The 13,404-nt window shown below is 37.1% G+C and overlaps 1 protein-coding gene across 8 annotated transcripts in view; it reads left to right on the top strand.

Annotated features, from left to right (window-relative positions):
• Positions 1 to 13,404, top strand: part of PPARG (peroxisome proliferator activated receptor gamma) — a 154,047-nt gene that overhangs the window by 104,334 nt on the left and 36,309 nt on the right. For all 8 annotated transcript variants that reach the window (XM_066351157.1, XM_066351153.1, XM_066351155.1 and 5 more), the window contains one exon: positions 3,425 to 3,563. In XM_066351157.1, coding sequence (XP_066207254.1) covers positions 3,425 to 3,563 — 139 coding nt within the window. The remainder of the gene's footprint in view (positions 1 to 3,424; positions 3,564 to 13,404) is intronic.

Here is a 13,404-nt window from a genome sequence, read left to right as displayed (position 1 = left end):
GAAGAATAGAATAAGAAAATCTAACACTTATTTAATTGGAGTATAAACTAATGAACAAGTAAAACCACGATGAAGAAAATATGTCCAAGAAGATAAATAATCCCGGCCTGTGGTGGCGTAGTGGGTGGGGTGTCAACCTGGAATGCTGAGGTCTCCAGTTTGAAACCCCAGGCTTGCCTGGTCAAGGCACATGTGAGAAGCAACTACTACAAGTTGATGCTTCTCATTCCTCTCTAAAATCAATCAATAAAATCTTAAAAAAGAAGATAAATAAAAATTTATGTCTAGACATTGCAGTAAAAATTGCAGAATACTAAAACAAAGAGAGTATATAAAAGCAACCAAGAGAAAAGAAAAAAAAAGCCTTCAAAGTTGATTAACAACAGACCTCTCAATAGCAATGGAAGCACATTGGAATTCAAAGTGAAATAGAAAATAATTGAGTTCCCTATATCTTTCAAAAAATTTGAGTGAAGTGAAAATGTTAATATGTTAAAAAAAAAGACTTAAATAATACATTTCAAGGATACTAAGCAATAGATAAGAAGATATTTTGCAACACCTATATCAGACAATGAATTCATATCTAGAATATATAAAGATTATCTAAAATTTAATTTAAAGGTAAAGACAATCTATTAGAAAACTGGGAAATGAAAAATCAGGGAAATACAAATTAAGGCCCTTAGATTCTATTTTGCACATACTACATTGTCAAAAATTAAGATGTCTGACAATACCTAGTGTAGGAGAGAATGGAACTTATATAAACTGGTGAGAGTGAAAATTGATATAAGCACTTTGGGAAATAATTTAAGATTATCTTGTAAAATTTAACATTCAAATATTGTATAACCCAGAAACTACTCCTAGGGAACTTTTGTACATGTGCATCATAAAACACTTGAATATTTATAGAAGCGCTGATTATAATAGCAAAATTTGAAAATAATTTAAATACCCATCAATATTAGAATAGATTAGTAAATTGTGGCATAGTCATACAACAGAATATTATATAATTGTGAAAATGAATAAATCATAGCTTCTCACAAAAAAGTAGATATAAATTTTAGAGCCCTAATACTAAATTTAAAAAAATAAAAATCCCTTAAAAATACATGAGGTGTGATACCATTAAATAAAGCCTCACAACAATCATAAATAAGCAATGTGTTATTTAGTTTTACATACTGTGGTAAAACTATATTTTCTTAAAGGGCAAGGAAATGATAAACATAAAATTGAGAATAATGATAACTTTGCCAAGGGGACACAAAGGGCAGGGGTTGGATAAGAGAAAAATACATAAGCATTCTGGTCATGGTTTTAAATCTGGAGTTGGATGAAGGGCTCATGTGTAATAATAATTATCTTTTTTTTTTTTTTTTTTTTTACAGGGACAGAGAGAGTCAGAGAGAGGGATAGACAGGGACGGACAGACAGACAGGAACGGAGAGAGATGAGAAGCATCAATCAGTTTTTCGTTGCGAGACCTTAGTTGTTCATTGATTGCTTTCTCATATGTGCCTTGACCGGGGGCCTTCAGCAAACCAAGTAACCCCTTGCTCCAGCCAGCGACCTTGGGTCCAAGCTGGTGAGCTTTTGCTCAAACCAGATGAACCCATGCTCAAGCTGGCGACCTTGGGGTCTCGAATCTGGGTCCTCTGCATCCCAGTCCGATGCTCTATCCACTGTGCCACCACCTGGTCAGGCAATATAATTATCTTATTATATTTTAAAATTACATGTATCTCATTCATTTTTGTAATTTTACATTTAATAAGATAACATCAAAAATAAAAGAGCATGCCAATGGCCTTATAATATCTCAGTTATAGTTTAGGATCACAGAATGTCGGAAATGGAAGTGCCTCCTCATTTTTCAGATCAAAAAGGTGAGATCCAGAAAGGAAGTTAAGTGACACATATTCATTCAATAGATCTTAATGGAGCACTATTGTTGGTGTTTGTACTGGGGTGTAACATACCATCCCTAGCTCTTAGATCTCACAATTTTAGTTGGGCAGTAGGGGAGGGGAAGAAAAATAAACACAAATATACTAAGTAAATTATATAGTATGCTAGAAAGTCATAAGTAAGTCTGTTGGTGGGGGACGGGGGGGGGGGAGGGGGACGGGACCAGAGCAGAATTAAGGAGTTAAATAGTTCCAGAAGAAAAGTGGGGACAGAATCAAGCCACAGTATTAAGTAAGATAGATAAGCTTCACTGAGAAGTTGAGGTGTTAGAAAAACTTCAAGGCAGTGAGGGAAATAGGCAAGTGTATAGTTAGAGAAAGAGCTTTCCACTTGAGAGAAAGAAATCAAGAGGGACTTCGTGGATTTTGGCTTGAGAAAGTGGGAGGATGGAGTTGCATCAACTGAAATGAAAAAGATATGAAGTCAGTTTGTAGGGTAAGATCAGGACTTTAGTGTTGGATATGCTGTGTTTGAGATGGCTATTAGATTTCCAACTGAAGATGTTAAGCAATAAACACACTTGTCTAGAGCTCAAGATAGAAATGTGAAAAAAGTCAAAATACACACCAGCGACAGAGTCGATACTAGTTCAGTGCTTTTTGTACCAAACAGGACCAGATAATTTGGAAGAATTAAGAATTGAGTTTCATGGAAATGAACCCAATAGAAATGAATAGGAACACTGTGAACAAAAAAGTAGAGTTATGAAATATTTCTGATTAGAAAAATTTTTAGTTCTTTCAAAAATATATAAATATAGCAGTTTTCAGTCAGCCTTAAATTGACATATTTGCTATTTTGAGAGAGCAAGTCAATTTTCTGAGGGTTTATATATTACTGCTCATCTTATTTTCTATTATCTTTTTTGTTTGTAGGCTACAATGATTATGAAACATACCCGCTTTCAACTGCATAAATAAAGAAACCAATTCTGCAGGAAATTATGCAACATAGAGAATTCCAAAAAATTATCCACATGTGGATTTTTATTGGCCCTGATCATGTATTAGGATGAAATGATTATAACTTTGCCAAACTGCTTAGCACAGTTAGGGCTTGGCTTGCTGTTTGAATGGTTTGCTGAGAGACTGAACTGATTACATTGTATTTTTATTTGTATTACATTAAATTCAGAGAATTTCATAGAGCATGCTGAAATTCAAATGTAGAGCCAACATACATTGAATGACATTAATTGAATGTGGTCACTATCTAAGAGCTAAAACAGGACACTGGAAATCCTCTGGGTCTTTATTTTATAGCTAAGAAAATTCAGTTCCAAAGAAGGTAGGCGACTTATCTCAAGTCACCAGTGCCGGAATTGTGTGAAGAACCGGCCTTTTCTGATACCCAGGCCAGTGCACCTTTAGCCAGGTTGCTGCTTCAGTGTGTCACAAGGACTTAGAAGCTGCTTCTTTATTTCATTTTTTTTTTTTTTTTGCAGGGTTTCTTCCGGAGAACAATCAGATTGAAGCTTATTTATGATAGGTGTGATCTTAACTGTCGGATCCACAAAAAAAGTAGAAATAAATGTCAGTACTGTCGGTTTCAGAAATGCCTTGCTGTGGGAATGTCTCATAATGGTAAGTGAACACTTAGCATTCACATAGTTTATCAATCTTATAATGGCTGCTAGATCAGTAGACATGAAGGCCATTGATAAAAATGTGCAATTTTTTCACAGAATGCCACATTTCAGAATATTACATACTGACAAAGCATTTCTTATGTAGGCCAGAGTTAGGCTAATAAGTGTGGAATCCTCTCTGTGGCTGGGCATCTGCCATGATGGGAGAAAAGGCTGGAGAATCCGAGAGGTGATGGAAATAACTAGTATTTTAAAACAAATGTAATGATATTTGTGATTTTTAAAATGTTGTTCTGATATTAAAAACAGATGTATACTTTTGTGTATCAGCAGTTTCTAATTTAAATGTAAGAAAATTCTGCAGATTTCTGGATATGCAACTTTGGTTAGCTTATTAGAATGTAGATTTATAAATACTTTTTTTCTTTACTATGCAAAGATGAGTGTAGGTTTAGCAGCATACGAACTTGTGGATAAAGAAATATTTTAAAGTTCCACAAAACTTCAGTGTCTGTGGAAGCATAAGAAGATAAAACTTTCTACTTTATAAACCTACATTGAAAATTAAGCTTATGATATGGGGTATCTTCCTAAGAGGAAGAATGTAGAAGGCATGAGAAAACCCATATTTTCATGAACTGTAGAACTAACTCAGTAAAATCATGGACAAAAGGCTTGTTTGAAAGAATTGTTCTTGGTTTCTATTTGGCTCTGACTGGTTAACTAGCTCACAAAACATTTTGATCTAATGATATTATTATATTTTTCAAGTTCTAGTCAGTTCTTTAAAAATTTATTATGGACTCGCCTGACCAGGCGGTGGTACAGTGGATAGAGCGTCGGACTGGGATGTGGAGGACCCAGGTTCGAGACCCCGAGGTTGCCAGCTTGAGCGCGGGCTCATCTGGCTTGAGCAAAAAGCTCACCAGCTTGGACCCAAGGTCGCTGGCTCGAGCAAGAGGTTACTTGATCTGTTGAAGGCCCACGGGCAAGGCACACATGAGAAAGCAATCAATGAACAACTAAGGTGTTGCAAGGAAAAACTGATAATTGATGCTTCTCATCTCTCTCCGTTCTGTCTGTCTGTCTCTATCTCTGACTTTCTCTGTCCCTGTAAAAAAACAAACAAACAAACAAAAAAAAACCACAACTTATTATGGACTCAAGAAATATAAAATGCCAAAGTGATCAAAGTGATCAAATTATATCCAGTCTCATTTTATTGGATATCCTGTCTTTTCTTTCTTTTGCCTTCACCTCTCTCAAAACTGATTTGGTAAGAGGATAATCTTGAAGTCAGTCTTCATGTATAAGGACTCTAAAACATCTGTGAAAATTAAATTTTTGCTCCATCATGCTGATGTTTTATATTCACAGTGAAAGTCATCAAGATATTTGGAAACCACTAATTGGTTGATACCTTACCCTTTATAAATAGTTTATAAAATTATATTTTTATCATTAATATGGACCATTTTCTCTAAAAGCAAGAATGTAGTATGAATAGATCTATTATATTATATTTAGTAGACAGGAAGGAAATTAACTTTCATCAACAGTTAATTACATCTGCTGTGTAGCAGTATACAACTGCAGTCATTGATTGCAAAATAAGTTGCTGGTTTAACTCCACCAATTTCCTTTTTATTTCAGACCTCATAAAACATAAGGGCATGTTTTCAAGTCAAGGGTTATGTTTTAGGTGATGCATCAAGTTGCAATAAACTTGACTTGTCTTTTTAAAGAAATTTGATTTGAGGTCATTATCTATAAGACTGCCTAGAAAAGCATGCCAGTGTTTTTAATTTCATTTTTTAGTTTTTCATAGATTTGAGAGTGAGAGAGGAAAGGAGTGGGGGGGAGAAGGAGGAGAGAAGGAGAGAGAGAAGTGCATCAACTTTCTGTTTCCCTCAGTTCCATTTAATTGTGTGCTCATTGATTGCTTCTAGTATGTGCCCTGCTGGGATCAAACCCACAACCTCCAGCACAGCGGCACAGCAGGTCGATGCTTTATCCACTGAACCACTTGGCCAGAGCCAGTTCTACTTTTAATGCTTGTTTTTATTGTCCTTTAAAAAAATTGTCACTTCACACATTGATGTAAAATATACACTGCACACAAATAGTAGGGGATATGTTATCACTTCATATGCATTTTGAAATATCCCCTACTTTTTGTGAGCAGTATATTTTCTGTTGCTGTTGGTAGTCATATAAAATATATCTCCTATTTCTTATTGTTTATAAGTAAAGAATATTTAAAGCCCAACCTATGTGGTATTGGGTATATACTTTTCTCTTCCCAGAAATGTCAAAGAAAGTTATCATGAACTGAATAAGATTATCTTTGGACATCATTTGATTATTAAAAAAAAAGGAATTACATATCAAAGGCTTATACAGTCAATACATACAGGGTTGCAAACATGACTAAGGAAATGCCTTCCCAGAGTTTTTACAGTAATGTGTTTGCTGCACAGAGAAGAAAATAACAATTTGATCTACACACAAGAAGGGAAACTCAACAGCTAGATTTTGATTAGTTTTGTCTGTTTTCCTGATGTAGGCTACATTCTAGGAGATCTTAGTAACTATTTAAAATGTATTGCTTTGGCCAATCTGAGGCCAACAATAATGAAGTTTCCATTTATATAAACTGCCTTTTTGTTAATTTTTTTAAGGTTTTATTCATTTTAGAGAAGGGGGAGTGGGGGGGAGGAGCAGGAAGCATCAACTCCCATATGTGCCTTGACTGGGCAAGCCCAGGGTTTCAAACCGGCGACCTCAGCGTTCCAGGTCGACGCTTTGTCCACTGCGCCACCACAGGTCAGGCTTTGTTAATGTTTTATGTGAATGAATCTCAACATAATAGCCCAACAACTTATCAAAAAAATCTTCTAGTATTATGTCAAATTGGCACGTTGCTATTTCGGTATGCACAAGAAGAAATGAACACCCCCAAAGGAAACTTGCTACATTCTGTGTTACTTTTATTTTTGCTCTTTGGTCTTTGTTTAATCCATTCAGCTTCCACTTAGCTACCCACTCCCAGCTTTGAAGGAGGCTTCTGAAGTAACCTTCAAGGAACCCTAAGGGCCCTGGGGAATATTGTTGGGAAATCACTAAAATCAGCTATTGCTAAGTCCTTTCAGCTTTGAAAATTCTGATGCTACTTAAGTCAAGCAACCTACCTCACTGAGTTTTTCACTTTCCAACCAGCTATTCTATATCTTATAGACAATGTCACAGTCTTCCCAAATATATATTTAGGCACTGTTACCTGTCAGCTACCTGAATTTAAAAGTTTTCACCTATATGTTTTGGTACCATAAAAATATTAGTCATATGCCTGAATCAGGTCTTCTGCATGTTCTGATCAATTGCTTAGTATCTTCGGGCAGTGCATTTGACAGTCATGTGAGGATGTAGCCCGAAAGAACAAATCCAAGGTAGTCCAGGCTAAAGAACATATAAATGGTATGGTTGGATATGGTATATGGTTCCAACTGAAGATAGAACTTATATTGTGATTGTGATGTGTAGCCTAAACATCATAGAAGGACATGATTTCAGCATTCTTCCAATTAGAAACCTTGTTGTTTCTTAAATACCCATTTTTAGCTTTTGACAGAAAAAGCATCCAGTTGTTGGGCTGATGTGCTTTGGGAGCAAATGTTTTGTTTTTCTCTAATTATCAAGATAAAAACATGTTGCCATGATTTTGGTCATTTAATAATCTATTGTTTTTAGACCGTGGGCCAATCCTGCTGATTTCTCCAAAGTTTTCCTGAGTCGTCTCAAGCATAGTCAAGTCAATTTAATATCCTGTCTAACCACCTTTAAAGGAAGGTTCCAAATACAAGTAAAACAGAAATAAAGAGCCAACTTCCTGGGCTACCCAAAATTAACTTACTAAGAGATTATTGCATCAGCTACTTTGTTTTACATTTTGAATTAGTGAAGCTGGTATCTACAGAATTTTGATAAGTAATACTCTCATAGGTTAATGTTGCTTCTTTAGTCAAATGGGCACTCACACATTTTTATAGATTTTTGAAGTATAATTTTTGTTTTCAAGTCCTGCTGTCAAAATCTCTGACATTAATCATATTTTTAATGTACCCTCTTTATTTTTAATGAGATAATATAGTCATTAAGAATTTTGACTAGTCAGTATTTCATATTCAGAGCTGCTCTTCATGTATTAAGTAAATAATAATAAGTGTTGGCTCTGTATTGAAAAAATCTGATGTAGAGAAGAATTGACTTATGGTACTTATGAGTCATTCAGCTAGCTTTTTCCCTATGCCAGTGGTCAGCAAACTCATTAGTCAACAGAGCCAAATATCAACAGTACAACGATTGAAATTTCTTTTGAGAGCCAAAATTTTTTAACTTAAACTATATAGGTAGGTACATTGTTATTAACTTAATTAGAGCACTCCTAAGCGGGCCTTTGCTAAAAATGTCCTCAATCTGATTGAGCATGTGGCCCATGAGCTGCAGTTTGCCGACCACTGCCCTATACCATTGAGATTTGAATAAAAATTATACTTTTCATAAATATAAAAATTAGTGAAACCTTAGCTTTGCTAATTAGGATGTTCTATTATATAAATAAGTGATAGCTTTTTTCTTTTATTTTTAAAAAGCTGACAACTTAAAAATAATTTTTCAGTGACTTCATAAAAATTCAGATAAGTGGTTTTACAAATTTTTGTGGCACTCAGCATTTTTAAAGTAGTTCCCTCCTTCCTTGTAAACAGAAGCTCTAGTATATTTTGCAAACAAGAAAAGCCTCAGTGGCAAATAAATTTAAACTTCCACACATTACTCTTTTTTTCCTTCAGTTTTCTTTGTGATATAAAAGAAAGTTACCCAAATGTTAACTTTCAAGAAAACACAGCAGAGTAAAAAGTCCTAATGCACATAGCAGCTGTGTTACTCAAACCTGCATGGCCTTCGTGGCTGCCCATAATCTAGCCTCCACCACCATATCTCACTTCTGCTCTTTTCCACTTATATATCATGCAAGCTGTGTTCTTTGCTGTTCCTGGGAAATACTTGTGGGTCTCTGTGTGTTATGTCCTTCAGTTCCCTGTCAAAATTCTACCTGGCATTCAAGGCCTAGGTCAAATGTCTTCTCTTCCATAAGACTTTAATTCCCCATTTTTATTCTTCTCTTGTTATCTACCTTTCCCTGACATCACACTGTGCCTTGTAAAGCAAGGGAGTGTTCATATCTATATTATCAAAAACAAAACTATTGGAGATAGCAGTAAAAAGGATAAATGGGGGGGGGGGGAGGTAGAGAATCAGGGATATTTATTAGAACACCAATGCAGTATTATAAACTAAGTCATTGAAGTGGGTGGGAAGAAATGGAATGGAGAGAAACATCAGAGCAATGACCAATGAATACAAATGTCTGTGGGAGAGAGATTATCAAGATTATTCAACCCTGATCAGGCAGTGGCGCAGTGGATAGAGCATCGGACTGGGATGCGGAGGACCCAGGTTCGAAACCCCAAGGTCTCTGGCTTGAGCATGGGCTCACCAGCTTGAGTGCAGGGTCACTGGCTTGAGCTCACAGGTCACTGGCTTGAGCCCAAGGTCACTGACTTGAGCAAGGAGTCACTTGCTCTGCTGTAGCCCCCGGTCAAGGCACATATGAGAAAGCAATCACTGAACAACTATGGTGCCCCAACAAAGAACTGATGCTTCTCATCTCTCTTCCTTCCTGCCTGTTTGTCCCTGTCTGTCCCTCTCTCTGTCTCTCTCTCTGTCTCTGTCAAAAAAAAAAAAAAAAAAAAAAAAAGATTATTCGAGGTGTCTGGTTTGGATGGTAGAATGAACTAACCAAGAAAGGAAAACAGGAAGAGATGGTTTCGAGAGGGCGAATGAGAAGTTAGGTTTTTTGTTGTAGTTGAAATGTTTGTGGGATATCCAGCATCCATATTTAAAGAAATCTAGGAAGTAGTGAAAAATAAGGATCCAAATCTCAGGAAAGAGAAGGCAGGAGTTGTTGGCACATTTTATGAGTTAGAGAAATCAAACTAGGAAGAACAAAAGATAAGTGAAGGAAGGGGGTCTGGAAAATAGCAGGCAGAAAGAAGAGACCCAGAAAAGCAGAAACCAGCATGAGAATTTTTTAAAATAAGAGTGTGGAGAATATCAACAATATTAGAGGCTGGGAGATTGCTGGAGAGCACAAATAGAAGGAGAACTTAGAAGAGGCCCTAGATCTGGCCGTGAAAAAAGAATTAGGGACTTTTAAGAGCAAAGTTCTGGTAAATGTAAATGAGGCAAAAGCTAGATTGCAGTGGGATGGAAAGTAAGTAAATAGTAAGGGATTGATGCAGTTGGAGAGGGAAGACTACTCTTTCAATAACGTCAGTAGTGGAAGAAAAATACCATAAAGGGGAGGTACTCTAGGGTCAGAACCTTAAATATCTGCTTCAGTGAAAAAGGAGCTAGTAAAGAGGGGTACATGAGAGAAGGAATAGTCTGTGTCTACAGTATATAGGATCTCCTCTACTAAACATGTCCTTTTCATCCTTGTCCCTGCCCCATCCAGTCTGTCTGGTACAGTATCCTTCATCAAACATGTCTTCAATGAATGTATTAAATGATGTCAAGTAAGACTTAAGGGAATCAGAGATTGAATTGGAAGATGAGGCAATGGTGTTTGTTCATCTCTACTTTGGAAAGATACCTAGGCAAATGTTTAAATGCTTTCTACATATAGAAAAATGTTACCCCTGTATAAAAATAACATACTGGTATTAAGACTGCTCCTTGTTTTACTTTAGAAGAGCTAGAAATTTATAATTATTAGATTGCCAAATTCTACAAAATCTCAAAATGCACAAGGTTTTTTCCTCAAGAAAGAGAAGTGGAAAAACATAATTTAGTTGGCAGTGGCTATATGAAAAGCAGTAGTGTAGTGTAAGTTTTATTTACTTGATAAGGCTTTTGTAAAATAATCACATTAAAAGTGGGAAAACAGACCATGAGATACAACCTTACTAATAATTGTCAGAAACCTGATATCAGTGCAAATTCACCCTTTAGATATTGAAAGACAAAAATATTTTTAATAAAACTTATTTTATTTTATTTATTTTGAAAACCTGCTTTATCTTTGTAATTAAGTAGTACTTGTCATTGATGCTTCTACAAGTTAGGTAGGTTTTTTTTAAAACACCATTAATTGTCATTAAGAAACATTAATTATTTCTAAGATTCAAAGAGTAGGATATCTAAATATTCCGTATGCTTGGAGTTTGTTCAGTAAATCAGTACTAAATAAACAATGCTAAATCTGTCATGTGCTAGTAGTGATTCTCCATTCAGCTCAGTAAAAGTGTATTACAGCCTGACCAGTGGTGGCAGTGGATAGAGCATCACCCTGGAACGCCGAGGCTGCAGGTTTGAAACTCTGGGCTTGCCCAGTCAAGGCACATACAACAAGCAAGCAATGAACAGCTAAAGTGAAGCAACTATAAGTTTAAACTTCTCGTTCTGCCTCCCTTCCTCTCTTTGTAAAATCAATAAATAAAATCTTTTTTAAAAAAAAAAGTATATTGCATAAAGGTATGCTAATATACTTTCACCAGAAATTAATGAGCCTCAACAAAACCTATTCTTCCTGAAGGGTGTATAGTGATTCTGATATTGACAATTTATTTTTAAAAGTAACATTCATGAATTTTGTAGGTGATTAATTATCCCAAATATGACACTCAATGCCAGTATCGTAGAAGTTGCTCTATGTGACATGTGCCAGATCAGACAAAATGTGTCCTTTTTTTTTTTCAAGGCCTCAAAGACTAGACAAATACAGGGTGGGGCAAAAGTAGGTTTACAGTTGTGAGTATGTAAAACAAAAGAGTTTATTCTTGTTTTATTATTTATTAGCTATTGTATTATTTTCCATACAAAAACTGTAAACCTACTTTTGTGCCACCCTGTATTGCTTTTATTTTTTTAAATCCATTGATTTGAGAGAAAGGGGGTGGGGAATGGAGAGATAGAGAGAGCAGCATCAACTCATTCTCCCACTTAATTGTTCCATTTAATTGTGCACTCATTGGTTGCTTCTCATATGTGCCCTGACTGGGGATCAAACTCATGACCTCAGCACACTGGGACAACACTCCATCCACTGAGCCACCCAGCCAGGGCCCCACCATTTATTACTTTTTAAAAGAGAAAGCATAGCAAGGCCCCCAGTCTTATGTTATTGAGGTTCATAGAATTTTATAGGTAAAATTAGAGCTAAAGGAAGGGATTTTTGGAGATCTTCTTTTCTAAGTCCATTATTCTATAGATAAAGCAATTGAAGACCAGAGGAGTTAAGCCACTTAGGTAGTTTTCCACTACCTGAAACTAGAAAGTAGACTTTCTGATTACTTCAAATGCCATATTAACTCCATTGCCTTCCAGAAAGGCCAAAAGTTCTCACTTCGTGACTCACAGAGCATCATTTTCCTTCTCTCTCTCTCTCTCTCTCTGTTATTTTTGTTTGTTTGTTTGTTTGTTTTTGAGAGAGGTGGGGAGAGAGAGACAGGAACACTGAGCTGTTCCTGTACATGCCCTGACCAGGGAATCAAACCAACAACCTCTGCACTCTGGGATGATGCTCCAACCAACCAAGCTATTTGGCTAGGGCTTAATTTTTTTTTCTTTTTTATTTTTTTTATTGTTTTTTGTATTTTTCCAAATTTAGAAGCAGGGAGGCAGTCAGACAGACTCCCGCATGCACCCGCCCGGGATCCACTCGCATGCCCACCAAGGGCGATGCTCTGCCCATCTGGGGCATTGCTTGGTTGCTGCAGCCAGAGCCATTCTAGCACCTGAGGCAGAGGCCATAGAGCTATCCTCAGCGCCCGGGCCAACTTTGCTCCAATGGAGCCTTGGCTGCGGGAGGGGAGGAGAGAGATAGAGAGGAAGGAGAAGGGGAAGGTGGAGAAGCAGATGGGCGCTTCTCCTGTGTGCCCTGGCCAGGAATCAAACCTGGGACTTCCACACGCAGGGCCGACGCTTATTTTTTTCTTTAATTAATTTTTTTTAGAGAAGCAGAGAGAGGAAGGGAAAGAGGGGAAGGGGAAAGGAAGCATTCATTTGTTGTTCCACTCAGTCATGTATTCTCTGGTGGCTTCCCATGTGTGCCCTGACTGGGGATTGAACCTACAATCTTTTCATTTCTGGATGATGCTCTTAACTGACTGAGCTAACCAGCCATGGCCTTTCTTTTTTTTTGAAGATTAATCAGCTATGGTAGAAGATTTGGAAAAAATATGTTTGTATATGGGCACATCAGCCATTATATTTCTGGTCCCTGATTTAGAACTTTCATCTTTTATTTATTTATTTATTTATTTATCCTTTTCTTTTCCTTCCTTCCTTCCATCCTTCCTTCCTTCCTTCCTTCCTTCCTTCCTTCCTTCATTCCCTCCCTTCCTCCCTCCCTCCCTCCCTCCCTTTCTCCCTCCTTCTTTCCTTTCCTTTCCTTTCCTTTCCTTTCCTTTCCTATCCTTTCCTATCCTTTCCTATCCTTTCCTTTCCTTTCCTTTCCTTTTTTCTTCCAGTGAGAGGAGGAGAGGCAGAGACAGACTCCCACATTCACCCAGACCAGGATCCACCCCTCAAGCCCACTAGGGGGCGATGCTCTGCCCATCTGGGGCATTGCTGCGTTGCTGAGCAACCGAGTTTTTCTTAGCACCTGAGGCAGAGGCCATGGAGCCATCCTCAGCACCCTGGCGGGCCAACTCATTCCAATTGAGCAATGGCTGCAGGAGAATAAGGAGGAGGAGGAAAGAGAGAGGGAGGAA

This window comes from Saccopteryx leptura, chromosome 10 (genome assembly GCF_036850995.1).
Source record: "Saccopteryx leptura isolate mSacLep1 chromosome 10, mSacLep1_pri_phased_curated, whole genome shotgun sequence".
Taxonomy (NCBI): Eukaryota; Metazoa; Chordata; class Mammalia; order Chiroptera; family Emballonuridae; genus Saccopteryx; species Saccopteryx leptura.
Note: the sequence above shows the minus strand (reverse complement) of the source record. Positions and strands in the feature narration are given on the sequence as shown.